The sequence below is a fragment of the Myripristis murdjan genome, chromosome 9, assembly GCF_902150065.1.
Source record: "Myripristis murdjan chromosome 9, fMyrMur1.1, whole genome shotgun sequence".
Classification (NCBI taxonomy): Eukaryota; Metazoa; Chordata; class Actinopteri; order Holocentriformes; family Holocentridae; genus Myripristis; species Myripristis murdjan.
This window is the reverse complement of record NC_043988.1, coordinates 28171712-28199520: the sequence shown is the minus strand read 5'-3', so window position 1 is coordinate 28199520 and position 27809 is coordinate 28171712. Positions and strand designations below refer to the sequence as shown.

At 41.3% G+C, this 27809-nt stretch overlaps 3 protein-coding genes across 5 annotated transcripts; 1 reads left to right on the top strand and 2 right to left on the bottom strand.

Annotated features, from left to right (window-relative positions):
* Window positions 1–312: 312 nt before the first annotated feature.
* st8sia3 (ST8 alpha-N-acetyl-neuraminide alpha-2,8-sialyltransferase 3) lies at window positions 313–7109 on the bottom strand. The gene is made up of 4 exons (XM_030060188.1): window positions 6740–7109; window positions 6277–6399; window positions 4540–5097; window positions 313–3460 (listed from the first exon to the last, which is right to left on the bottom strand). The coding sequence occupies exons 1-4, from the start codon at window positions 6895–6897 to the stop codon at window positions 3178–3180; spliced, it is 1122 nt and encodes a 373-aa protein (XP_029916048.1). The 5' UTR covers window positions 6898–7109; the 3' UTR covers window positions 313–3177.
* A 298-nt stretch (window positions 7110–7407) lies between these two features.
* On the bottom strand, window positions 7408–12173 carry LOC115365268 (cyclin-G2-like). The gene is made up of 8 exons (XM_030060189.1): window positions 11957–12173; window positions 11223–11346; window positions 10964–11101; window positions 10554–10804; window positions 10331–10409; window positions 10136–10234; window positions 9335–9537; window positions 7408–8291 (listed from the first exon to the last, which is right to left on the bottom strand). Exons 2-8 carry the CDS (start codon window positions 11343–11345, stop codon window positions 8180–8182), a joined length of 1005 nt encoding a protein of 334 aa, XP_029916049.1. The 5' UTR covers window position 11346; window positions 11957–12173; the 3' UTR covers window positions 7408–8179.
* Window positions 12174–12177: 4 nt separating this feature from the next.
* LOC115365251 (coiled-coil domain-containing protein 158-like) lies at window positions 12178–26366 on the top strand. 3 transcript variants are annotated; one of them, XM_030060159.1, is made up of 23 exons: window positions 12178–12568; window positions 12746–12806; window positions 12941–13080; window positions 13283–13470; window positions 13638–13747; window positions 14064–14169; window positions 14274–14344; window positions 15048–15129; window positions 15528–15647; window positions 15980–16177; window positions 19057–19272; window positions 19386–19622; window positions 20314–20482; window positions 20943–21095; window positions 21615–21727; window positions 22948–23106; window positions 23460–23552; window positions 23781–23903; window positions 24402–24565; window positions 24914–24982; window positions 25196–25260; window positions 25455–25619; window positions 26241–26366. In XM_030060159.1, exons 1-22 carry the CDS (start codon window positions 12454–12456, stop codon window positions 25574–25576), a joined length of 2874 nt encoding a protein of 957 aa, XP_029916019.1. In that variant the 5' UTR covers window positions 12178–12453; the 3' UTR covers window positions 25577–25619; window positions 26241–26366. The 3 variants fall into 3 exon arrangements, with proteins under 3 accessions (XP_029916019.1, XP_029916018.1, XP_029916021.1); XM_030060158.1 differs by having other exon boundaries at window positions 13842–14169; XM_030060161.1 differs by lacking the exons at window positions 12178–12568; window positions 12746–12806; window positions 12941–13080 and having other exon boundaries at window positions 13335–13470; window positions 13901–14169.
* Window positions 26367–27809: the final 1443 nt, after the last annotated feature.

Below are 27809 nucleotides of genomic sequence, written 5' to 3'. Positions count from 1 at the left end.
GTGTTAAAGGATACGTATCCTAACAAACATTAATGTCAAAGCATGTGATAAAGAGTATAACCTCATTTGCTGCACTGTAATGCTATTTATTCACAACCTGTGTATTTCAATTGCCCATATTCAAGTTTATGTCAGTGTGGTGTAGCAAATTTAATTTTATTTCTTTTTCTTTTTCTTTTTCTTTTTTGGAAAGAAAAAGAAATCTGGAAACCCTAACTTGAAATGCATGGGAGATCCTGTCATAACAACTGGTATCTGTTCTTTAATACACCACCAGAAAAAAAGATGCATTATAATTTCAAAATGGCCATATCAGAGAAAAATACTGTTTTATTTGACACATTGAGGCATTGATGGAAGGAAAATGCAGGCACATAACGTATATTTATCATGGAGTATAATCGAAAAACACTGAAGTCATGGTTACATTTCTTATATGGACGATAATTTTTGTTAGAACAACCAAGATAGCAAAGTCCCTTACATGAGTTCTGACTTTTATACGACATGTACATAAGCAGCTAGGCTTTTTTTATGGATTATGGATCAATATTACCATGCAGACTGAAGAATATACAAGAATGTTAAAGGGTTCTCAGAGCAGATGCTGTACGCTGCATTTTGAATAAAGTCGTTTTATGATTAAATAATGACTTCCACTTGTCATGGAAAAGCATAATGCACAAAACGTTCTATTGTTATTCTGAATGGAACTACAATCTGCACAGATCCCATTAGTGTCATTTTCATCTACAAAACGTTCTACGCATCGATTTTGAGAACCAAAGACAACATTTTCAGAGGGGATATGTATCGTCCAGCATTCAGTGCCAAGATGTGTTTGCCAAAGAACAAAACGATTGATAGGAAGACATTCATGGGGTCACAGACAGTACATTTCCACCACAATACCTTGGATGAAGCTGAAAAAGTTTACATGTTTAATAAGGATTACCACGTAGTAGCTAATTCCCCTTTGTAATACAACAGTTTTGACATCCTATATCAAATTAAAGAACAACGTTATTTCGTCTACAATAATATGTTAGTCGTCACACAGCATCCAAAATCGAAAAAAAATTACTCCACATTCAGTTAAATGAACATTTCTTCCTTTTGAACAGTTCAGGTGCTCTTTGGTGTACTTACAAAACATTCTATGTGTGACTACAGAATTTACTCTCAAATATACACATTCATGACAGTTAACTAGATAGCCTAAAATTCAACCATTAATACTAACGTCAGATTTTTTTTGTTGTTTTTTTTTTTTTTTTCATGGTTTTCCTGTTGATGGGTGCATTGTGTTTGCCAGCACAGATGGAGAAAGGTGTGTGAGACGATATGACGAGCGACAAGGATTCATATCCCTACCATGCTAAAGCTGAACAAGCACAAAGCCGCGCCTCTTCTGAAATGACTGCACCCCTCTGTGTGTGTGTGTGTGTGTGTGTGTGTGTGTGTGTTAAAACTCTCCTCTAAGCTTAAAATTCAGCATGAACACGTGCTGCAAGTCATGAGGCCGTCATGTGGCTGGCTATCACTGTTTGGGCCCAGTCATCCTTCGTCACCAACCCAACCCACGAGCCCAGCCCAAGTTCAGTTTGGCATGATAGGCTTGCCTTTTGTTGGAGAAGCCGAGATAAATCTACAGATACAAAAATAAAGTCTGTTCTTTTCTGTTTTGTTTGAGACAAAATGAGCAATAGAGATTTGGTCCCATGTGGAATATAGGAATAGATATTTTTTTTCATTTGTTTTCCTTGAAACATCTCTCATATAAAGTCACTAGTGATATTCTAAGGAATATCATCAGAGATATAAACAATAGCAAAGAACTCAGTTTTACCCTCAAAACAATCTTCAAAAAGGTTGTATAAAACTAGCCTGAAAGATTTGTTAGTGCTTCTCGCATGCATTGCCATTTAAATAATGGATCATGCTCTTTAAACAAGATGCAATAGATAAACAGTTAATTTCTCTGATTTAAGTAATATTAGAAGTGATATAGTTATGTAGAGTGAGTTTCTGGGAGTTATGTCAAGTATTGGCTATGATATGGTTATGTGATTAATAAATAAATTTTCCCTTTGTCAACAAAAGCTCTGTGATAACTAATGTACTGGATACAATCTGTCATTTTTTGTGGTTGAATAAGAGTATAAGAGTAGTGAACAACAATTTGTCATCCAGTTAGTATAGTTGAAATATTTTTTTTTTTTTATGCTGAGTGTCCAAAATGTAAGATAAACTGTATTTCCTTGCAGTGTTTTTGAATATATTTTTATATGTCTTATAGTCTCAGAAACTCATTTAGGCCTATACCTTTTTCTAAAACTCTCTATTACAATGATAAGATACTATACTTCCACCAAAAATAAGATGCATCTATGGCTTGTTGTAGGAATGTTGATAATATTTTCCAAATCTGAAGAATCTTAAAATTTGAAGCGCACCCTCCTCAGGGCAATAAAAGACATACAGGTGTAGGGCACAGCATTGTAAACAAATGCCGTCTTCCAGAGCAGTGCAGACTGACACACCCAGTGGGAAAAAAAGGACTGAAAACAGGATTTGCACCTCTACTGAGGCACTGAATCTGATTGCAAAAAACACTGATCTAACTCCCTCCCTGAGATTAGGCAGTGATTAAAGTGTACAGAATCAGTATATCTTTGTAAAAGGCTTAATGGTAACATTATACCTCAATCAATACTGTGTTCTCTCTCACAAACGGAATTGGGAAGATTTTATTATTACAGTTGAATCTCCTGTGGACTCCAGTTAGGATAGACGATGTTTGTTCTATTCAAGCTCTTCAGCCACTACCGGCAGCCATGCAAAGGACAACAATGGGAGGCAAGTGAGCAGCACGTCTAATCTGTAGTATCGAACACAACATTACCAAAGGAGTAACAACACAGCTGTGATAAGTCCATAATTTACATCCCGTGTAACCCCGACAGCTTCGTGCGAATGACCATGTGATTGAGGCTAGATGCAGTGTTGGCGTCGTGTGTGTGTGCGTTTCTAGAATGAGGGTGTCATGAAATGCCTTATCATGCATTGCAGGTCTGCGTCACAACAAAAGTTTGAGCTGAGCTGATGTATTTGGATCACGGTCTCTGGAGTCACCTGTTAACCGTCCGCACCCGACGCCTGGCGCCAGCAGAATGTCTAAGTGCAGTGTGACAGGCTGAGTTTGGTCACGCCTTCCCCGTGCATCTTATAGAGCAGCTTGAACTCGCTGGGCAGCTGGTGGGTCTCCTGCCACTTGGTGGTGAATTTGGTCCCTTTCTTGTCATAGTAGTGGTAGGGCAGCTCTTTGCCTGTGTTGGGGTCCCAGCCAAAGGGCCAGAAGCCGTAGAGGTGGATCTCCTCACACATGGCCGAGGCCAAAGTGTACATGAGGATTCCAGTGCTGAGCCGCTTGGGAGCCAGGTTTTTAGTCTTCCAGTATCTGCAGGGCAGATAAGAATCAAAATCAGAAACTAAGCCCATGTGAAGTCTATGAAAAAATGTTAATACCTCAGGATTCCCTATAAAAACATTCTGGGTAGTGAGTAACACTGTGAGCAGAATACTGTGAACAGAGATGGACAGAAAATAAGCATATTTAGTCAACCACTGTCCTGTTTTGAGACAGTGGCACTTTACTTGAGTGTTTCCATTTTGTGAGACTTAATACTTTTACCTCACGAAGGAAATATTGTTCTTTATACTCTACTACATTTATCTGATGGCTGTAACTAGTCACCTTGCAAAATAAACGTATACATGCAAAACATCAAATCTGATGCATTATTGTTAGTGTAAAACTAGCCAACAATGTGTGGAGCATTTAGAGCTACAACATTAAAATACCTCAAAATTAAAATACAGGTTAATACATAAGTGATTTAACACTATTCACAATCACTTTTGCATTTTTGAATACATTATACCTCTAATACTTCTACAGTTAAGTAACATTTTGAATGTGGGTCTTTTACTATTGCCGACTTTACTTGCATAAAGGTTTTGAGCACCTTTTCCACCATCTGTCCCATTGGAAATGCAACCTTTTTTTACTACTGCAATACCACTTATGATATACTGTCATTTTCTTCATCGGGTGTATTTGAATTTCTTATAAATTTACCTTGCTATGATGCATTTCTGTTATTTTAGTGTTTTCCACCATGTTGAGTTTTGTTGCACATTAGACTCTATCATCCAGTCCAGTTGTACACAGACTAAACTATGCAGTTAGAAAATGCAGAGCACACACAAACAAGCTGTGCAGGTGCAGGGCAGAAAGATTGTACAAAATGAAAAATAGATGGTGCACATTAATGCTCCTAAAAACTTCACTACATTTATCTTTTGAGCATGGATCAGTGCCTTCCACAGAGGACAGTAAACATGGGCGCCAAATGTTATTGTGATAAAGTTTTTGAGCAGCACGCAAGCAATGTTTGGACTCTATTTTTTTTTTATTATTATTTTATACCAAAACTAAACTAAGAATCATGTCGGCATTATATCCCTCATTCTTACTTATTGACATCCTGCATGATGTTGCCTGGCCAGGCCAGTTCAACCTTCAGCTGGCCCTTGTGCTCCACAAAGAAGTCCACCAGGGTTCTGGTCACTGTGGCTGAGGTGTGGAGGAAGAAGGCAGGGATCCACAGGATGGCTCCCTCCAGCTTCTTCAGGTTGAGGAAGAAGTTATTCCTGTCTTGAATTGTCAGCAAGTTGTTGTAATACCTCTCCAAGATACTGGGGTTAAAGGTGGTCATGTTGGTCTTCCTGCCCACATCCTTAGAGTAGATCTCAGTTGGTGCGAAGTTGCAGCGGAAGACAAAGTCGGCCTGATCAATTTCAGAGCCACAATGGCTGCCTGTAAGGATGCCGCTGTTGCCTACCACGGCGCACACATTGTAATGCCTGTTGAGAATAGGAGAGGTGTCTGGGAGCAGAGACTTAAAGTTGTTGCTGATGGAGAAGACATATTTGTGGCTGGAGTAGTCAAAGTGCATCAGCTGGCCCACGCGGACACTATTCTTGGTAAGGGAGAAGTTGTTGGCGATGTCAATGTAGCTGAAGATCTCCTTTCTGGAAGATAAGGGGAAATTCTACCATAAAACACTGAAATGCTTAAAACAACAGCTACTGCTGACTTACCTCACATTACTGGATCCATTTTGTTGTTTGATAACTGGCCAAAAATAGATGTGATGTCATGTGGAGATATTTGCAGCACAGCTGCAATAGAGTTAGAGATTCCTCAGCTATCTAAAACCTTAACAATAAATATGAGTTTTTTTGTGACAACAGCTCAGAATCAAAGAGCAACAGCTCTCTTTCAAGACTTCATTGATGTTCAACATTCATACAGGGAGAAATACACCATAGAAGAAGCAACGATAACAGTTTCTCCCCCGGCAATTACCTCAGTAGACCTCAATGCAACAAAGCAACAAGCAACTTGCTTTTTTCTTGCATGAGAAAGTCTCTGAGGTTTGATAAAAGGCATTGTGGGAATTATGGGAAGTCGCTAATTGATGTAGAAGTAGAGGCAGTTTGAGGGAAAGTGGGTACACCACATTGGTGTATTACACCATGTAGTGTATTGTGGTGTAACTGCACTTTATTAATTAATTTATGAGATGAAATTTTGAGGGTAATTAGTGTGGGGAGGGTTGGGGATTTAGGGGTGCGAGGTAGGATGATGTTTAATCGTATGCATGTTTGTTATGTGTTTTTGTTATGTTTTATATGTGGACCCCAGGAGGAATAGTTGCTACCCTGGTGGCAACTATTCCTAGGAAACATCACTGCATTAGAAATTAACTATTCAGATGCATTAAACATCACAGACGGATGCTATCTGAGGGAGAAATGTTCCCTTTAAGATTTAATACTACATGGGATACTTGATAATTATATTTTGTGATTATATTCAATATTCATTATATTCATAGAGAAATTCCCTTTGTCTGTCTCCCCCCTTAATGAAGTCAGAGTCGGGTCAGCAGCAGGGCAGAGTCCCTGGATTTAGTGCCTTGCTCAAAGACACTTGAGCAAGGCAGATGCTTGCCAAGACCGAGGATGTGATGCTGGGAAGGCTGAGAGAAGAATAGCTGTGCCCTAACTGTGCATTTCATAGGCTTTGAACCCTGCAGAAAGGCTGCATATGTCATATCCTGAGGATGAGAGATATTCTTCAAGGACGCAAACCCTTTAGGAGAGTGGGGCTCAAAATGGAAAACGGCTACAAGAGCATTATCTTACCTTTGCTGATAAAATGCAGTCCTGTTGAATTTCCATTTAGAGGGTTTCCCTTGAAGCTCTTCATTCAGCACATTGCTTAACGGGATGAAGGACGGGTTCAGGAAATTCATGGCAAACTGAGACCTGAGAGACAACCACAGTGCTCTTATGTAAAGTGTGCTGACCAACACAAGCCATATGACATGATGTCAACATTTAGGTCACTGCCAGCACCCCAGACTACAAAGCAATATCAGCACCTCGGACAGCTCTCCGGTTTGATTGAAAGGAGGCTGATGGCAGACTGTCGATTCAACGTAGCGCCAAATATAAGGGGAAATCTCATGTTTAGATTTGATAAATGCGCACTAGGCCAGGCTCCTCTGTTGCAGCAAGGCGCACAGGCCGAATGTGGCACACTTATATTTACACACAGCATATCAAATCAGCTATAGACGATGCAATCACTGTTGAGCTTACTCACCGAAATCCTGCATGGAACATGATTCTCGGACCTCCCATGTCATATTTAGAAGAGGTGAAGAAGCTGTCCTTCCTTAGCGACACGTAACTGATGAGCGACAATATGAAGAGAGCGACGCTGAGAATAACTAAACCCAGGGCGTTTGTGACGCGGACCATCTTGGGAGCGTTTTCATTCCCTACAGTCGGCCTATATTGTCATCGCTGGGATGGGAAGGTCGCTGTCTGCAAAAATGGGCACGAGCTGACGGCAGATTTCATAATTCTATGTGGTGTAAAATGGACGGCAAGACGAGATGATAGTCGGCTGCATGGTGATGCCGCGTCTCCGGCCGCTCTCATCCCTGCCCAGCCCCTGGCTTCACACTCACACTGCAATTCCTCTCTCGGCAGCCAGTTTAATCAAGGAGATGGATCAGAAATGTGTGTTAACGCACTCTGTCAGCAAACGCCCCTCCTCCCCTACCAAACCCCATACACTCCTATCTGCCCAGCAAACCCACTATTCAGCCCTCGGTATCAAGAAACGCTTGTCTAATAATAAAATGAATGGGTTGAAAATCCATATCCATAATCCATAATTCCCCATGCAACGCAAAGACGTTGGCATAATTAAATACTTAAATAATTAAATAGTCTATGAAATGCTAAATTAATCACACTGGCATATAAAAAGGGAGGTTTTTATTTGGAGGGATATTCATTTGTTACATTATGTTGATACACAACACAACATATATAGTATTCACAAAACATATATTTTTTTCCTCTTTTTTTTAACATGTTATGTACATTTTTTTACACTTTTTGAAAATATTTTTACAGTAAGCTATCTGGCATAACATGAACAATGTCCATTCACAATCACATACTTCCATCGATGTCTTCATGCATATACAGTCCTGTAAAGTCACACTACAATCTCGTATTACGTCGCATTAAGATTTTGTAGGTATTACACAAATTTGCACAATATGTATCACCTTAAGTATAAAAACTGTTAGATAAAAAAAGACTGAGGATATGCTAGTATTTAACAGTTGGTGTACCTTATGACTGACATCTATAAGAGAACTGTTTCCTTTGTGCTTTAGTAAGTTTCCAGGAATGTGTCAAGCTTGAACACAGACTGACACACTGATCATCTTTAAAAAAAAAAAAAAAAAAAAAGACATTCAGACGTATTGCCATCAAGCTGCCAGAATATTGCAATTTTCATTTTTATGTGATTACAATGAGGTTTTGAAAAAGAAAGCGCAAACAGTAAACTGGATTAACACAGGCACTTGATGACCCAGACCTGTTGCCTAGCATCCTTACGGTGCATATGATATGGTTAAGTAAAAGGAAACAGTTTGCTCTGAAAAATGGGGACCACATTAGAGCTGTTACAACTGAGGGGACAGCTGCACGTCCATCACTACAGACAGCGAGGGGCGCATCACTTTCTGGCTTTGTGGAGGACGCAGGGGAAAAACGCTCCTTCTCCATCACTGCCTGGAGAGCCACATGGGCTGTCCTCTTCGCAGCTCATGTCCTCACAGGAGTCCTCACTGAGAGAAAGAAATAAAATCATTAACCATCAAGCCCTGTGATACAGTTAACTTAAGGGAAAATGTCCCCTCAGATACTCTTGCATGATATACATCATCAATCTGTCATTTTCAATGCATTCCTGGGATCTTTTTTGATGAATTTACCATTTTCTGCTTCAACTTTCCCTCAATGAGCCTTAAATATTGTTCTACCTCAGTTAATGACTGCCTTCATTTCCCAGAATGACTTTCACCCCTTACTCAAAATGCAACATTTTTCGTGACTGCATAGCATTATGGTCTACTGACGCTACTGTTCAATACAGAAATGAGTGTCTGCCTCTTCTATGATGGATTTTTCCCTGTATGATTGTTGAATATTGCTGCAAAGTTGTGAGTCTACAAAGAAGGTCCCGTGCTTTGATTCTGAGGAAGTGACACCAAAATCTGATGCCAACCCATAGATAGCTGAATATTTTCTGCTATTGACACTGTAGCTGTACTGGACCAACCTCAACAGGATGTCACATTGCCTAAGCTTGTCTTTGCTATTTCACAAAAATAAGAAAGGAATAAGAATTACATGCCAACCAAAACCAAAATGGGCCCATAAATGCAAGCCACATGGCCAACAGCTATGTTTAGCATTTTAGGGTACATTCTTACTTAAAAAAAAAAAAGATAGTTAACTAAGCTTCAAACATACTATTAATACAATCAAAGTGAAATCAAATGAGGCAATGGAATAAACAAGATGCCATACACTCATCCAAATAGTGGTAAATTTTGGCTGTGTAAGGCAGTGTACTCTACCGGTGACACTGGCATGCAACCAGACACTGAAGTCCAATTATATTCTTGAAATATATATTACTACTGAATCAGTAAACGCAGTTGGTGAATTCTGTGTGTCACAAACCATATGGCCTGTGAAGTTAATTTATTTCTACAGGTACAATGTCACTCAGGATCAGGAGTGGTCATTCTGTCAGTGTTTCAGAATCACAGTGTTTTAAAGCTCTTCAAGTTCAGTATGAGAAGGACGGAGATGGACCACTGACCTCTCGCTCTCATCCCAGCTCCCCTCTGGAATGGTAGGAAGGCCAGGAACACTGAAGTGATTGGCCTGCAGGTTCTGTGCTGTTCGCCTGGACACAATCCAAACGAGCTTTTTGTTGTCTGGTTTATTACATTCACTTGAGCAGTACTCAGTCATGCACTTGGCCACAAGGTCTCTCCAGTGAAGCAGCTCGCTGTCACTGATCTGTGAAGAAAAATAACAGGAAAAACATCTGAGAGGCCGGTGAAGGAGAGGACAAATATAGTCTTAAGATATGCCGTCACTACTGTGTCAAGTGTTGTTGTTTCTGCACACTGCCTCTGCACATGGCTGGCTAAAGGGGCAGTACCATCATGCCATGTAAAGCAGTTTAATTTATACATAGGGATTTAGAAAAACAAGCAAATAAGTGAGACAAATTCTAAATCTGGAGGAGTAAAATGAGTTATTTTTACCACATTAGTGCAAAAGTGGGAGATTTACACTGGCCAAATGTGGGTAAACTTTAGCTGCAGCTAAAAAATGTACTTGTTCTACCAGCCACTTTGACAGAGAACCAGCCATCATTAAGAAATTCCACTCCACTCTAACACCCTGAGGGAATGCTAAAATAGTGAAAATAACAAGGTGAATTTTTGGAATCTGCCAGCCAATGTGTACTGTAAACAAAAACCTGATACACATATGAGCCTCATTAAATGATAATAAGCCATGAGAAAGATGGGAGGACTTGATCGTTATTCTTAGAATACTGGTGACAATAACACACATAATGAGAAAGTGATCACATCACTATTATTACCTTTAGGTGTCTTTGGAATTGCTGTATAATCTTCAACATGTTGATGGACCGAAGGGCTTCAAACTCCTGAGCAATGAGGGACAATGCCAGCACTGATGGCTGAGGGAGAAAAAAACAATACACTCATGAGTCTTGGGTTTTTTGAAAGTCAGTGTTGCTATGCTGCAAAATCCTTACTTTTAGAGCAATCCTTACTTTTGCCTTAGAGAAAACAAGGCGGCATAAGCAGGCTTTTAGCTGGGCTTCCAGTCTCCCAATGCTTGGGATCTCCTCCCTTAAAATATAGAGGGAATCTTCATGTGATCCTCCAGTATATTTCTCACAAAGCAGAATCTATTTGACCCATGCCATGCGAACTGGGATAAATGCATCAGTCATAACATTTTTTAATATAAGTAAAAGAAAATCAACCATTTACCTTTCGATGGACAGGGATGTGAAGGCTGAGTGGTAGAGGTGTATAAAGGTTAAGGCTGTGACGGCTTTGGGCTCCAGGCTGAGCTTCTCTGAGATGATCTTCTCCATACGACAGAGGTCAGAGACAGTGAACTTGCTTTGGCTGATGCGAATGAGTTCATGGGTGGGTGAGATATTGCACTCCTCCTCAACCATTTTGGCTGCAATGTGGAGACAGCAGACTCCAATGCAGGGCAAGTGTTTGGGCTGCACCTGTTAAGATACCACATTAGTGATAAGTGAGTCAACATCCCATGAATCGGTGTCAAAAGAGGTCATTGGATGAATGGAATATAATAAAAATGCTAATTTGTACAATATACGAGTTAGCTGAAAATACACAACCTATGTGGATGTTTTATTTAATCATACCTTCATAACGGTGAGGAATCTGTCCAGAAGACTGACAGCTTGAACAAAAGTCTGGGTGCTGTAGCCAAAGAAGTTGGTGAGACCCCACAATTCCTCCACCTTGGCATCTCTGCATTTTGCTGATACTCCATTGTAATTCTAAAAATACAAGATTACTGCTTAGTTAGGAAACCCTGAAAATAATATACATACTGCAAAACCATATGTGCTTGCCGCCTGCACAGACAGCCAAAAACGCAAAAGTAGGTCAGTGGACTACCTCTGTGGGAGCAGACTCAATCATCTTCAGGCCAGTTTCCCTGGGAAGAAAGTTGTACTCTAGAGCACAACATGACCTCAGCTCTTGCAAGAGCAAGCTGTCAATGCTCTGAAGGTCCCTCATCCTGAAAAACAACATATTCCAACAGTTCAGTGTTGACATTCAAGTGCAGGAAGTCCAAGTCCAAGCCTAAAACCGTTTCCTTATGTTGAAGTGGAACGAGAGGAACCAGAGCATATCACTTTTGGTGTCCCTTAAACCACACCCACTGGGTGTACAGTATCATGTGAAGTAACCCACCCCTAAAATACCTACATTTCCCTGATCATATATGATTATGCCAAGTTATTACTTTGAACATAATGTATTTAACCGAATAACACACCAAAATCAACAGACAACAGCTGGAGCGAAGAGACACCAGCTAAAACAAATTAATCATTTACTAACTGGGTTAACTGGACACAAAATTTTAAAGACACCGTTAAGGGGTCAGAGTCTGCTGAGCAATAAAAACTAGGTCAACTGTTCTGGCCAAACAGGGCCAGCATTTGAAATTTCAGAAAAAAAGGTTCAGTCTTAAATTTACACTTTAAGATTGTTCAAACAGTCAAAATACAAAGAACGTATCGTTAGGTCAACAACAGCCATTACTAACAACGGTTGCCATACACACAAATAGCGTTAGCAAGCTAGCTAGCGTTAACATAAGAGATTTGAAACCGTTTTCTTACCTTGCCCCAGAAGGCGGCGGCGTACACGACGATAATATAACAGATACTCAGTACTTCATATTTACAAATTGATGGATGGATAGATTAAAACTGAGTACAAGCTCTGTAGCTGCCGCACACAGCACAACAGAGGAGGGTCCGCTTCGACCCGCTGAGTAAACAAACAACCACTGCCCTGCGCTCAAACTACAATGACCATCATGCACCGCTGTAAAACGTCAGCCGCATAGTCTGAAGAGAAAAGGCGGGGACTCCAGTTTATACTTCTGAAATGAATACGACTGCTTGAATAAATGTGTGTATTATATTCAGGATAAATAAAGTAACTGTATCTGGCACAGTGACGGGGTAGTCAGATATCTAACTAGCAACAGGCTACAAAGATTTATCGCTTCGACTGCATCCAAGGAACGGCAGCAGCTGTTTCCATGGTGATGAAAGTTTTAGCAGTAGTGCGCTCCTCCAAGGCTAACGATAGACGACTAATGTGACCTATAATGTCAGTACCACCGGTTGTTTCTACGAGTAATGACCTCTCAGACCACAACAACGACGCTAAACGTACTGATTTGGAAGACGGTGAGGACGTTATACCAACGACAGAAATAACGGGTAAGCTAGCTTTTTGTTGGGTTGAGACCAAGTTAAGTTATCTGGTTAGCGTTGGGTGACTAGCTGTATCAGCCGCCCATTCTCATGTTGGATGTGGTTCGAAGAGTCTCAGTTGTGTTTCATTGTATGGTCAAATCAATTTTAACGTAACTTAGCTAACGTTACTTCACGTTACAGAGACGCGTGACGCCGTCTTCCCTCGCCTGAAATTCAGTAGCCTGAGCCTGGATGAGTTGAGGTACATAAACTCATTTCATGCCTTGTCAAAGTGGCCTAATGTGCCAGTTTGGTATATCCAACATTCTTAGCAGCTGCTTTAGTGCAAGGATGATATTCTATCTCTTTCTGCTATTATTCTTTATTTATTTACAGCGTGGAGCTTGATAGACGCACAAGAGAAACCCAGAGGCTTCAAGAAGAGGTGGAAAATGCAACCAAACAAGCCTTGGGGAGGATGGCATGTGCATACAGCATCAGCAGCACATCTCCACAGCACTGTCCCACCACCTCTGGTGAGTGCAAACTGGGTCCTCCAGTAATGATTTGCTAATTTAACAGCACCCAGATAAATAAAAAACAATCTGGACAAAATTAAGTTACAATTAGGTACAATTTTAAAGAGCTTCACAGTGCCTACATTATGATATGGTAAATTAAAAAAAAAAACCCTTAGCAAAGTATGTGTCACTACCTGATATAACTGTTTTTTTGCAGGTGGCTCACCTTCAAACACTCAATCAGGCTTCCACCAAGCAGGGATCCAGCCTCTCCCCTTTGATCTGGGTGCTTTGAGTCCAGAGGTGGCCCAAAGGGGTATCAGTTGTCCTCCAAAGAAGGGTCTGGAAAATATGACAGAGGACTGCTCACAGCAGGTGTCTGACGTGCAAAAGCAGCTGAATGAGGTTCATACCGTTTCTTTTGTTTGTTTGATTGTTTTTGTCAATACCCGTGTCTTGGTAATTTAAGCTGGGGTGTGCTGATTATTGATATCTTCTGTAAAACTCACTGTCAGGTCATGGAACTGAGCAGGTATTGCTGACAAGTATGTTATTAACCTACTCAAATACAGTTATATGATCAACATGAGCAACAGAAGGCCCACTTACAACAAACCATCCTGGAGCTGCAGACCAAGATAAAAGAAGTCCAAATGGAGAGGGATGCACTTTGTGAACTCAGGTAAAGCCATGCTAAATATGTTGAACATTTTATCATATAATTTTAGAAGAAACACAAAAAAGCCACTTTCACCCACAAATATTTTGATTTGAAGAATGAAGGATTCAACGAAACATGTTGATCAGATGGAACAAATGCTGTGTATTTTGGAAGAGCTTCAGATCACCAAGCGGTCTGGGGACCAGAAGCTGCAGGAGACAGAGCATGAGGCCATATTTCTCAGTAGGAAAGTAGAGGCAATGGAGCGGACAATAAAAGAAATGTACCCCACATTAGTCTCTCATGATAAACTGTGTGGACACAACTCCATCACTAGCCTTGATGCTGCTGCTGGACCAAGGCAGCTGCCACCGGCTGACTTTTCTGCAAGGGCAGTGGAGGATCTCAACAAGACAACCAAGCCACAGGGGAGATTGATATTGGTAAGCAACAGAAGTCACTTATGGAAATTTTTTACAGTTTAGAATTCCCCAGGTGTTCTTCACATTGTGGACTTCCTTAAATTGTCCGCCCTTTTTTAAATCAGGTAGCGGAACAGTTGGGGAGTGAAGAATGCCAAGAAAAAGCCGAATTAATGTTAAAGAAACATAGAGACAGGTAAATAACTACTTTTAGTCCTTGCAAATTCTGATAATAAAAGTCTTTGTTACTAAGTATTCTGTATTTTTTTTACACTAATAATACAGTTCTAAGTAGGATATCTTTGTGATACTCCTAGAGCAAGTAATCGTACAGTCTTGCTTAAGGACACTTCAAAAGTGTTGGAAACGCCCTGGCATGGGTTTGCACCTGTAACCCACCAATTATGGACTGTTAGGTCATCCTGTTTTGGGCAGGTCAGGAACCAAACTTGGACTATTGCTACATAATTACATGTAGCTGCTACAGGTAAATGCTTTGCAGTTTTGCACAAGGTAAGCAACAGTCTTACATGTGCTGTATAATTCTGTATCCCAGAATAAAACTGTGCATTGCCACGTATGGCCAAGAGGTGGCGACACTGACCAACAAAAGTAGCTTCTCCAAACGCAGTAATGTTATTTTAAGTGCCAAACTGGAGCTAATAAATTAAGTATTGTTCACAAGCAATATTCCTCTCCAGGATTTACAATTACTGCAGAGATAATGTACTCTCAGTTGGTATTGTATTTAGTACTGTTTTTCAGTCATCAGCCATGACCATTAATATCTAAGTGTCAGCAATCCCTGTGCAGTTAGTTATCAGGAAATGTTGAATATCTTAATTGTGTGTATGTGTATCACAAAATGTCATTCCACAAACTGAAATGTCATTGGCCAGACAACAAGCAGAGAGACAGGCGTCATTGCCCCAGCATCAGGTCAAAAAACTTGAGTCAGCCCTATCCATCCATAAAACAAAGGTAAGGATAAATACACAATATTATTATGAGCATGGAAGAAAGCTACCCTTTTTGTACATGTGCCACAAAAGCTGGAAAATTCTGATGTTATCCAGCTACTGTCCCTATTTTATCACCCAGTAATCGCAGATTGAACAATGGCTAGTTTTCTGCCAAAGGGTGTAGAAGTAAGGGAAAAAAGGGCGAAAAGTAGACAGACTTACCAGTCACTGCCTAAATTTAATTGCAGCCATGACTGTTAATTCTTTAATGACTTTAAAGTGTAATGAAAGGGAAACTCCACATTGTAGCATGCCACCTTGCCATAAAACTACAACAGGCTTTTCTTTCTGTGATTTGTTGAGAACTTTAGGTTGTCGTGTTTTCTGGGGTTGAACACCTGTTTTGTGGTGTTGCAGGTTGGTTGCCTGGACCAGCAAGTTGCCGAGGCACAGTCTGAGGTTGAGGAGACTCAAAGAGGGAAAGACCAATCTTTGCTTCAGGTGGAGGAGCTGGAGTCCCACTTTGGCCTGCTCATGGTACCATGGCAACACTTCACATGGAACCAGAAGCTTGTCACTCTTTGTTGCCAGAGTTACAAGCGGACCATGCTTTTGTGCTCCCTGATTTCTCTCATTCAAAGTTACCAGCATTAATATAATCATACAGCTAATACACAGACATGGATTAAGCCAAGTCCTCTTGACTTTATGTCTCATTACAGCATTTAAACTTGCAACAGAAGTGTCACATTTTACAAAATTTCTGTTACTCAGACAGATTATTTTTGTAATCAGTGTTTACATGTCAGTCAAATACTACAAACATAAAATCTGTTGTGGTGTGTTAAGTGGTGTTATCCTCCTTTTAGTTGAAGATGTGTGAGGCTCGTGATTATCTGGCCAAAGAGAGGGAGCAGAAGCAGCAGCTTCAAGAGCGTATCACCAGCCTGGGCATCACTGTGGAGTCACTACGTAAAGAGCAGGAGGAACATAACCTGGCACTCCAGCAGCTGGACACACTGGTGGGAAGAGTCAAAGAGGACTGCCAGGCTCAGTTACAGGCTATGGTAAGGGGATGGACTACACTGGCAGAGACACTATACTGTCACTGCGTTTTCCATGCTAAATGGATTACTGTTTTACCCCCCATTTAGTGTAAATCGAGACATCTGTGCCAGGTGGGTTAAGGAAACAGTCTTGTGGCAATAAGGTTGCTCTTGGAATTCCTGAATAAATCTGAGTGAGCAGAGTGAGTGGCTGGATCCACATGTCCAGACTTCACCTGCACTTGCAGAGTAGCCAACTTAACAGGCGTGTTCCTGTGAAGTCTAAGGGTGCAAGGCCTGTCCAATTCTACAATTCCACAAGGGGGCTTATGTGGCCTTCCAGAGAGTCCACTGTGCTGCAGAAGTCACTAGTGGGATTACTAGGGCTGGGAAATATATCAATTTTATATCGATACTGCAATATGAGACTAGAGATCGTCATTGATACTGGATATCATAATATCCTGATATAGCTTAAGTGTCATTTTGTCTACATTACATTACAGGCTACAGTACAATAAAGGCGAAACATTTTCTGAACTTATTAGACTGTCCTAGCTGTTTTACTTGCCTCTACCTGCTTGGTCACCATATCCACATTAGCAGTGATACTTTGTTATAGCACCAATAGGCCTTTTCAAAGCAACAGCATTTAGACATGAATAGTAAGGTAAACACAGGTGTTTCTAATGACTAATGACTGTCATTACTAACACCTGTGTTTACCTTGCTATTTATGTCAAAATGGTGGCTGTGAAAAAGGTCTATAGCCATTCCCACAATATTGTCACAATGTTGGTATTGGCATTCAGTTAAAGATAACATTCATTCCTTCTCATTAATTTTCAAAACCGCTTATGTGTATGGGTTGTGGGATCAAAGATCGCCCATCTCCAGGGATTACCTAGGATTCATAGCAAAAAGGAAGTGACGGTACAACAAGCAAGAAATGCAAAAAAAATAAGGAAAATGCACCAAAGAAGGTCTTCCATACATATACACTATATTACCAAAAGTATTCGCTCACCTGCCTTTACTCATACTATGAACTGAAGTGCCATCCCATTCCTAACCCATAGAGTTCAATATGATGTCGGTCCACCTTTTGCAGCTATTACAGCTTCAACTCTTCTGGGAAGACTGTCCACAAGGTTGAGGAGAGTGTTTATAGGAATTTTTGACCATTCTTCCAAAAGCGCATTGGTGAGATCACACACTGATGTTGGTCGAGAAGGCCTGGCTCTCAGTCTCCGCTCTAATTCATCCCAAAGGTGTTCTATCGGGTTCAGGTCAGGACTCTGTGCAGGCCAGTCAAGTTCATCCACACCAGACTCTGTCATCCATGTCTTTATGGACCTTGCTTTGTGCACTGGTGCACAGTCATGTTGGACAAGGAAGGGGCCCGCTCCAAACTGTTCCCACAAGGTTGGGAGCATGGAATTGTCCAAAATGTTTTGGTATCCTGAAGCATTCAAAGTTCCTTTCACTGGAACTAAGGGGCCAAGCCCAGCTCCTGAAAAACAACCCCACACCAAAATTCCTCCTCCACCAAATTTCACAGTCGGCACAATGCAGTCTGAAATGTACCGTTCTCCTGGCAACCTCCAAACCCAGACTCGTCCATCAGATTGCCAGATGGAAAAGCGTGATTCATCACTCCAGAGAATGCGTCTCCACTGCTCTAGAGGCCAGTGGCGGCGTGCTTTACACCATTGCATCCGACGCTTTGCATTGCACTTGGTGATGTGTGGCTTGGCTGCAGCTGCTCGGCCATGGAAACCCATTCCATGAAGCTCTCTGCGTACTGTACTTGGGCTAATCTGAAGGTCACATGAAGTTTGTAGCTCTGTAGCAATTGACTGTGCAGAAAGTCGGCGACCTCTTTGCACTATGCGCTTCAGCATCCGCTGACCCCTCTCCGTCACTTTACGTGGCCTACCACTTCGTGGCTGAGTTGCTGTTGTTCCCAAACGCTTCCATTTTGTTATAATAGAGCTGACAGTTGACTGTGGAATATTTAGGATTGATGAAATTTCACGACTGGATTTGTTGCACAGGTGGCATCCTATGACAGTTCCACGCTGGAATTCACTGAGCTCCTGAGAGCGGCCCATTCTTTCACAAATGTCTTGTTTCACAGTCTGCATGCCTGAGTGCTTGATTTTATACACCTGTGGCCAGGCCAAGTGATTAGGACACCTGATTCTGATCATTTGAATGGGTGAGCGAATACTTTTGGTAATATAGTGTATAAAAGGCTTAATAATTTTTTGGTATGGGACTTGTATGTTGCAACCTGCAGGGTCAGATGAACAAACAGTCTCCATTGAACTGAGGGAAAAATTATTTGTTATGTTATTATTCATATCAAACATGAAGGCTGTTAGATCTACAAGTTCTCATGTTGTTAGTATCCATGGTGTTAATGTGTTAGGTCTGTAATCTGTTCCAGTCAGTGTCTGTTGTCACCTAGCTTAGCACAATGATGGTAAGCACTACACTCAATGTCACACTATGGAAGACCAAAGTTTGCAAGTACTGAATCTGCTAGGCTAGCCTGTTGACATTTGGATCCAGCCAATGATACAGGTCTGTTCTCCTTCAGCAAGTACTGCCAAGCCGCCTTTGAGCAAGGCCATTCAACTCTGAATGCTTGATCACGCTTTGCTTGGTGCTAACAGTAGAAGCCTGTGCTTGCACCCACAGGTCCCAGGTGTGGCTTTGTGAAAGCATTAGTTATTGTGCTTTGTGTAGGTAGGTTAACTGGGCATCAAGTAGGATATTCCTCAAAAAAGAGCATACACGCTCAGTCAATCCTGCCAGGGTAATGATGCTGCCAAGGGACAGTTTTGTAGACTTAAGTACAATCAGCCCTCTGTGGTTCCTGCCTAATCCTCCAGAGGTGTGATGAGCGGCAGCAGTGGGAGCTCAGGGAGGAAATAAAGGCCCTGAGGGAGCAGCTGGAGGCAGCCAGGGAGCAGCTCCACAGAGCTGGAGAGGGGGAAGCCCGCCTGCAAGATCTGCTGGAGCAGAGGGTCCAGGAGGGCAAGAAAACCCTGGAACTGCTGGAGGAGAAGGAGGGGGAGCTACAGTTCAGGCAGCAAGAAGCCCAGCAGGTAACACTGGAGCACTAAATGTGAGATGAAAGATGATCCTGTAACCATCTGCCTGTTTTGATTTTTTTTCCCCCGTGAACCCTGATTGAATTCAAATCGAACAAATTTCCCAGGCCTGTGGAAGGTTGGAGGAGGCCCTGGCCCAGTGCCAGATGCTGCACGCAGAGGTTAAGATGCTCAGATTGAAGGTGGATGACAGAGAGAAGACGGTGGAGATCCTGAGGTTGGAGTTGGAGAGCAATCACCAGTTGACAGTGCAGCACAGCCGCACCATCAACAGCCTCCAACATGAGAAGAGTCACCTGAGCAACCAGCTAAACCAGCACAAGCTGGAGATTCAGCAGCTCAAGGTTAGGAGTAGGGCAGGGAACATTTTTTTCATCTACTTGTTTATTCCAATGTTTCCCTGCTACTTTCACTGTTTTATTACAGTCACTATCTATCTATCTACAGTAATAAAGTGGCCACTCAGTGTGTATTAGTACAATGTTATCTTTACTGTCGACATCTGACTAATTGTGGAATTGTCATTCTTGTGACCTTTTTTCTAGGAGTGTCACAATATATAACTGTAATATCAGCAGCAGAGTAAAACTAACATGGTCTTTTGGTCAAGGTCAAGTTTTAAACCTGCAGTTGTGCTACACTTTATAAAATGCATATTTGTGTCAGCATCAGTATTGTCTATTATAAGTTGGAAGATATTGCATATTGGTATCGGCCTCACTTGCCAAGTTTTTAGATATATTCTGTAAAAGAATGTCCAAATGATAGTTGGTTACTTTCCAAAGTGCCTGGTAGAGTAGACAAATTTGTTGTTACTTTTGATGCGTTTTGCTTTAAATGCAAACTCACTGTGGATGAGTTGGTCTCCGTGTTTTCACATTTACTTTGAGGCAGAGTAGAAAAGCCTTTTCTTTTCAAGTACTCTAAAGCCAAACATTACACCTTGAAGAATCACTGACACTAACACTTAGAGCTTCTTTACATAATAACTCTTCCTCCCTCTTGTCTCTCTCTCCTGTGCCATTGGCTACTCAGAGTGAGCTGGAGCGGTGCGAGTCAGGCCTGGCAGCTTTGGAGCAGGAGCGGGACCAGCTGCAGGCCTCCGTGGCCAAGCAGAGGCACTGCGTCCAGGAGGCAACCCTGGAGAAACAGCAGCTCACCACCCAGCTGGAGGAGCAGCACATGCAGCTTCTTACCCTCACCAGTACGTTGAGCTTAACTTACATGGCTTACATGGCTTCTGAGACTTTGATCTTCTCTCAGCAGTGGAACGCTATAGCCAGTCCTTTCATTGAACAGATATCAGCCCACCACACTGCTGTTCTTAGAAAGAGGCCAGATCTCTTTTGTTTTTTTTTTTTTCCAAATACAATGAACTCCTTGCTCTACTGCGTCGAGAAAACAAAGACCCATGTTTGGTTTGTTTTCCCTGTCAACCAAGCCCTGTTGTTCGTGCTTGTGTTCATTTTATGTGTGCTCCTCTCTGCGGATGTAATCTGTGTGTGTGTGTGTGTGTGTGTGTGTGTGTGTGTGTGTGTGTGTGTGTGTGTGTGTGTGTGTGTGTGTGTGTGTGTGTGTGTGTGTGTGTGTGTGTGTGTGTGTGTGTGTGTGTGTGTGTGTGTGTGTGTGTGTGTGTGTGTGTGTGTGTATAAACATGTCTTTAGAGGAGCATGAGGAGCTGCAAAGGCTCCACAGCAGTAAGAATGAGGAGCATGAGGGTGTGGTGCTGAAGCTGCGCAGCCAGCTGAAGAACATTCACGCAGAGCTGGATCTGGCCAGAGGCACCCTTCGGACCCTAGAAGGAGCCGACGGACATGGTCAGACATTCAGATGTACATGTCACCATTTACCCTGTTGACCCTTTTAATTAAAAACCTAATTTTTCAAAGAAACATCTGCTGGGTGTGGAGCAGAGGAATCTGTTGTCTATCAGATAAGCCTATTCATTGGACTGATTAGGTTGACAGATAACAGTGAATTACATTGGAAAGTAATGAAATCTGTGAAAGGCGAAATTCCAGCAAAACGTAACTGTGGAGAACAGATTTATTAGTGGAAATTAATGAAAACTTAATGAATTGCATTTCCTTTATATCCTGTTCTGCTTTATTCCATTTTTTCAAGATTTGATCTGAGCTGTGTAACTGTAAACACCTGTCCTTGAATGTAAGCCCAAGATGATCAGCACTGCTTGATTTATGTTCTGTGAATTCATCTGAAACAGAGGATGGTCTGTTTGACTTGTTCAGCTGCCTTCTCTCTGTCTCTCTCTCTTTTTCTCTCTCTGTCTCTCTCTTTGTCTCTCTCTCTCCTGGTTTGGTGTGTCTCCATCTCAGGCCTCCAAGTAGCCATGGGCATGCAGAAGCAGATCACTGCCAGGAGGGATCAGATCGACTCCCTGCAGGGCAGAATCCAACAGTTAGAGGAGACAATGGAGAAGCTCTACCAGGTGAAAAACTCAAACCAACAGGGTTTGTATAGCTCTGGCACTAACTCTCTCATCTGAGTCATCTGAATGCAGGTGTGATGACGTTTTTTGTGGTAACTAATTACGTCATCAGTTCTTGTAATACATTATTAGATACTTGTATAATGTTGTTTTACTTTTCTTTCTTATAATTTCATTTTTTGTTAGTACAGAAGACTGAAAATCTTAAGACAGTTTTTGCAGACCACATGCAACAACTGGGAAAAAATGTAGTATAACTTCTTGATATCAATTGAATTTACTTGTTGTTTTAAAAATAGAGCAATAGTCTTGCCCTCTTCCATTTCGAAATGGTGATCCACAGCACACTTGGCAACCTGGCAGAACATGGCATATCTCTATGGCATGTTCCTGAAGTGGCTAATGTAAGAAGTTCAAGCTACTGTTAGTAGAGTAACTTTGTAACGTATCTAATTTCTGTTTAAGGTAAATAACAAAGCAAATTATTACTTTTAACAGTAACTTTCCTCAACACTGGCCAGGGGCCTGTACAGTGGGGGTGTCATGGGCCTAATTCACTGCATCTGTGATGGTGAATGCAACAGTGACATACCTGCACTCACATACCTAACCCTGAAACATTTAGATATGTCTATAACAGAGTTTATATGTTAAGAACAGTATAGCCTGATGCTAATTATAGTCACTCTTTGTGGGTTAGTATATCTTTCTTTTGACATGTGAATTGGGCTCCTTGAGGTGGTTAGGGTGATGGCCTAGAAATTTCTCTGCAGAGTGCAATGTTATGTATCATCACCCTAGTGAAGTCATTCGTCATGCAGATCCTAATTCCTCTGAGCAATTATAAAAAAAAAAAAAACCCTATAAAATCTGAATACTGAAATTATAGCGATGATATTGTTTGAATAATTTTCATATGCTTGACTTGTGCCTTACCTCTGCCTCAGGTATAGTTTATGCAGTAACTAGAACACAGGGATTTGTTTCAACACAATTCAGGTGATTTCAAAACAGCAATAAAAATGATTTTATGCTTTCACTTACTTTTGAATATTTTGCTTTATCCATCTCAAAGAACAAGAGGGGCTGGGATGTCTTTGTTTCTTTCCAATGAGTTATTTTGAGACATTACACAATGGTACAAAATAATTAAGTGTATTTCTGATATATTTTCAAGCCCCGCCACTGTGTTCATCCATCCACTGTCTCTCCCTGTCCAGGAGAAGCACTACCAGGACCTGGAGAACAGACGTCAGGTCCAGGAGGTTGCCTCTGTCCAGGAGGAGAAGAGACAGCTCACCATGGAATTGGAGGCTCTTCGCTCCAAGGAGAAACATCACAGGGACACAATCAGCAAGCTGGAGGCTACTCTCCACAAGGTGGCGCTAACACACACACTGTGTTTTAATCACCATATCAACCAGGGGAGATTGAGTATTTGTCTTAAAGGACCCTGTTGAGGATGATGGGAGACAGAAAGCATATGAAGGGTTTCATTCTGAAGCATTATATATAAATTTTTATGGAAAAATGTTCCTTGGAAATTGATGGAACAGAAAAGAATTTATGGCAAACTAATACAATATTTTGTCAGAAAGTCTTAAAAAGTGATTAAATATTATAAAACACGTAAATGACTTTTCAGCGAGAGAGAGTTAATATATTTAAGTAAAAAAAGTATCTTGCTACTGTCTCTATTTGTAAGGTTTTGTGTCATGTATCTCTCCTCTAGATGACTGAGAGCTTTGCAGACTGTCAGGATTTCATCCAGCTGCAAGAGCAGGAGTTTTTCCGCCTCAAACTCCAACATGCCCTGGACCTGAAGGTATAATTCACCACAAGGGTACCCCTGTACTCCTTCACCCAGAAGTTCAGGACCATAAGTAGGAATGACTTAGGTTTATCTACCCAACAAATTGTGTTTATGTAAAAAAGTGCTTATATTTAATTTAAATGTCTTATGCAGAGCTTCTTGGTCTAGCTTTATTTCATTCTACATGTCCAGTAGTTAACTCCTATTTAATAAAATGTAACTACTCGGCCTGTTCTATAGGAACTCCAAGGTCAGAAATGGTGTACTGCTGTGGGTGGTACCCACTCTGCCCTGGCGCCAACCATCCCTTCAGCCTTCTCTGCTCCACTCTCCTCCCAGCAGGCCTCCAACACTCTGACAAAGGTACATTCAGCAACTCCCTATATTCTGTGTAGCTCCCATGACTCCAGCCTACCAGCACACATCTGTATCAGTGTTTATTTGGCTGCAGAGATATAAGCTCAGCACATCTGCTTGGTCTCTAAATCAGAAACATACTCTGCATCACATTCCTGTGGCAGGGAGAGATACTCGGCTGTAGATCATTTCAACTCTGGAGGTGAAGTGGCGGTTTGTTTTGACAGGGCATGGTGAGATTTAATAGTGTAGCAGTGGTGATACAGGTTTGTGTTATTCCACTGATTTACAGCATGGGCAGGTAAGATCATATGCCAGTTCTCACAAAAACACACTAAACAGGTTGTGTTAGATAGCTTTTGTTTTGTAGACTCCAAATCCCCAAAATTCCCTGTGTTTCTCTGTCAGGATACAAGCTGATCAGACCATCTATTCATCACAACCATTTCCCTTATCACCTCAGCAGTGCGTTGATACATCTTTCTCCTCCTTTGGCTGCTGAAGTCACAGCGGTTGCAGGAGAGTGCAACCCTTGAGCTGAGGTCTCTTGTCAAAGAGCTGCGGGGAGTGATTTTGGAAAACCACAGACCACACAGCAGCAGCAAGACCAGCAACAGTAGCTTCCCCAGGAGGAGGTCTGCACCAGAGAGAATGCAAAGGACCACACTGTACGTCTGGCTCCATTCCCACACACTGGAAGGATTAGCTTAGTACTTACACTAAGTTAGGCAACACATGAAACTCATGTGATGCTACTCGGCAAACAAATTTCCCCTTTCGAATTGAGTAAAGTATTGAAGGGTGAGTCCCCGTAATTGGCTTCTGCAACCATACTGAGGTTCACCGCTCACATTGTTACGTAATGAACAAAGAATGAGCATGGGCGTACGCAGAGCTTGTGCTCATTTCAGCTTTTGATCTCACAGTTTGAAAGTCAAGTCTTCAGCTATGGACTTATGAAATGTCATATGCTCTTGTGTAATGTCTCACAGTGTTTTTGAATACTTCCTCTGCAGCTACAACAGGACTGACACGGCAAAAGAAGTAACAGCTGGTCCCAAATTGACAAATGAGACCTACCGCAGGTAGGGAGAGCAATCCAACCTAATGGCCTTAGTCTCTTGTGTTTGTTCAAATGCTTTGAACATGACTCAAAGCCACTCGATGGGTTAGGTCTGACCATCTCTACATCCACTTCTCTCTCACACCACGTTAACATGCAACATTCAAGGCGTCAGATAGTAGAGATTGTCAGTTGTGTTCTCATGCATGTCTGGATGTGTATACCCTGTGTTCAGTGACCTGCAGCTCCTGAGGACAGCTGAGCCTAATCGAAACAATTTCAGCAACACCTTCAGTGAGAGTGAGTTTTTTTTTTGTTTTTTTTTCTCAGTCTTCTAGTTGCTGTATTTCTCACATATTTTTATAGTTGCTCCTTTCATGAAAGTGGCGCTCATCTGTTATCCACCATAAGATAGATTCATACAACATTGAAAAATGTATATTTCCACGAATCTAAATATTCAACTGTGTAACATAGACAATATGACATTCTAGGGCACGTTGTGTCTACTCCAGCAAATCCAACAAGGCACACCTCCCCACAGCCAGTTTCACTGGACCGCAGGTCACCTGTGTACTCGCTTCTGACCTCTGACCCCAACAGCAAACAGCTCTAGCACAGGCCTGAGGCTGCCTCCTCCCTCAACTATATGTCTGTCTGTAAGTTTATACATACTGTATATTCAGAGTATCACTTTATTACACAGTTTACAACAGTCCTTGGCATGTTGATATTGTTTTTGAGTTAAATCAACATTATTAAAGGAAACTGATACACTAATATGAGATGAAAGTTTGACCTAATAAAATGCCTGACATCCTCTGTTTACCAAGAGATTGTAATAGATCTAATCTAATCAGCGTGAGCCAACTCATTTGTTGGCTTTAAACTGTTTGTTCAGTGGCTAGTCTGGAGGCTGAAGTAACATAGCCAGACAGAAAGAAAGGCTGAACAGCTTCCGTGCTATATTTGTTCAGTATTTACAGCTAATGAATATTGATTTATAGGACAGAAAGATATTGTATCGTCTTCATAACAAGTTCTTTAAGTGCTGAACGACATTATTTCTTGGCAAAAGAAACCAATGTGTTGTATACGCATTAGTTTCCCAGAAGAACATACTGGTCCAGTCAGAATAAAGTTACAGTATGTTAGCAGTACAATTTCTCTGTTATGCCCACTCCTTCAAAGTGTTACAAAATAAAGGAACATGAAATTGTGTTAATGTTATTGTTTGTAAACCCATGCCACAGAATTAATTTGTTTAATTTTTCTTTCAGAGAGCCCCTGTGTTACAAAGGCTAAGGAGGGTAAGATGACAAAGCTGGACAGCAGTGAAAAGTTCTAGAACAAGAACCTAAACTGAATGAATGTGAATATTTATGAATGGATTATTTAAATAAAAGTCACATGTTTCCGAATGTTTTCTGAGTTGTTATTTCCTGTCAGGGATGCCAAACAAAAGACATTTAAGAGGCCTGAATTACCGATCATTGTGAAAGATACCGTAAATGCATGCCTGATACTTATGAACATCATAACAAACCTGATACAGATAGTATACATCAGAATCAACAGTACACACAGCAGCATCTACATTTCCTATTCAGGTTTACTTTAGACACTTCATGAAATCATAAAACCTGCTTGTTCCTTTTCTTACACTGAGTCCTTATTAATTGACTATGCTTCCCTTCCATGCTGAAACAGAGCCAAATGCGTCAGACCCTCTTCTGAGCTTCTTGTTCCTCTTCAGAAGAGATTTCTCAGAAACTGCAACGTGAAAAAGGCTTCCTGTAAGAAACAAACTTTGGCTAGACATACTTGTCCTATTTTATTTTTGTTTTACTTACATTTGTGTGAGATACATTGGGAGCACAGTGACTCCATAGAGTAATATTTTGAAGCCTAATCAAGCCTACACTTAAACACATCTTGTTGCCTCTTACCCGTGGCATCCTCAGCCCATTGCTGATGATGTACTGCCTGAAAGCTTGGGTCACGTATGTCTCTTTCAGCTCTCCATCCTGTTGAGCAAACCAAACTGTTTCACACCTTTAAAATGTATGTATAAATATATAATATATATATATAAAAGCACAGGGACAGCCTTAAGATGTTGCACCAGATGGTAGCCCTCACCTTCTCACTTGTTCTGATTTGAAACTCGAGCGCCTCGTTTGGGTCTTGCAAAGAGTTCTCCGGGTGCCGTTTCTTCCTCCAAGTTTTAGGATGCAGGTCCCACGCTCCATATATTGTTTTCTGGGATTCTGGTCTCCTCTGATTAACAGCAATCAAAAGTTTTACATTACAGCTATTCAAGCCAAAAGTTGGGCGCACTTTAGATAAAAAAAAATGTATGATTAAATGTGTATTATCAGTTAATCAGTAATAGTATTTGGTTCTCAGATTTTTTTAACATGCTCTAATTTGACTGTATTTGACTCAACTCTCAAGACATCATTGTCCTGCTTGCTTGAGGTTGTGGCATTGTTCCTTCGCTCATCAGACTCTAAATTGCCAGCTTTTCCTTCTTGACAGGGAAGACTCAGCAATGCTGTCACCTCAGCGTCACTGACAAAATGACCCAGTATGATGGATTCAACAATGTTGGTCTCTTCACCCTGCAGGAGTCAATCCCAGGTCCTTTATGTCATTAATCTAAAGTATATATCTCATTACAGCCGATTTAGTGGCTCATACTCCAGTTCAAGTTGAAATCATGTGCTCTTACCAATGAGGCAAACCAGTCTCCAAAAAGGTTGGTCACCTTTTTGATGTCGTCTTCTTGGAAAACGGAGCTCAGTTGTTTCACACTGGCCCTCTGCTCTTCCTTGGTAAAATTCTCA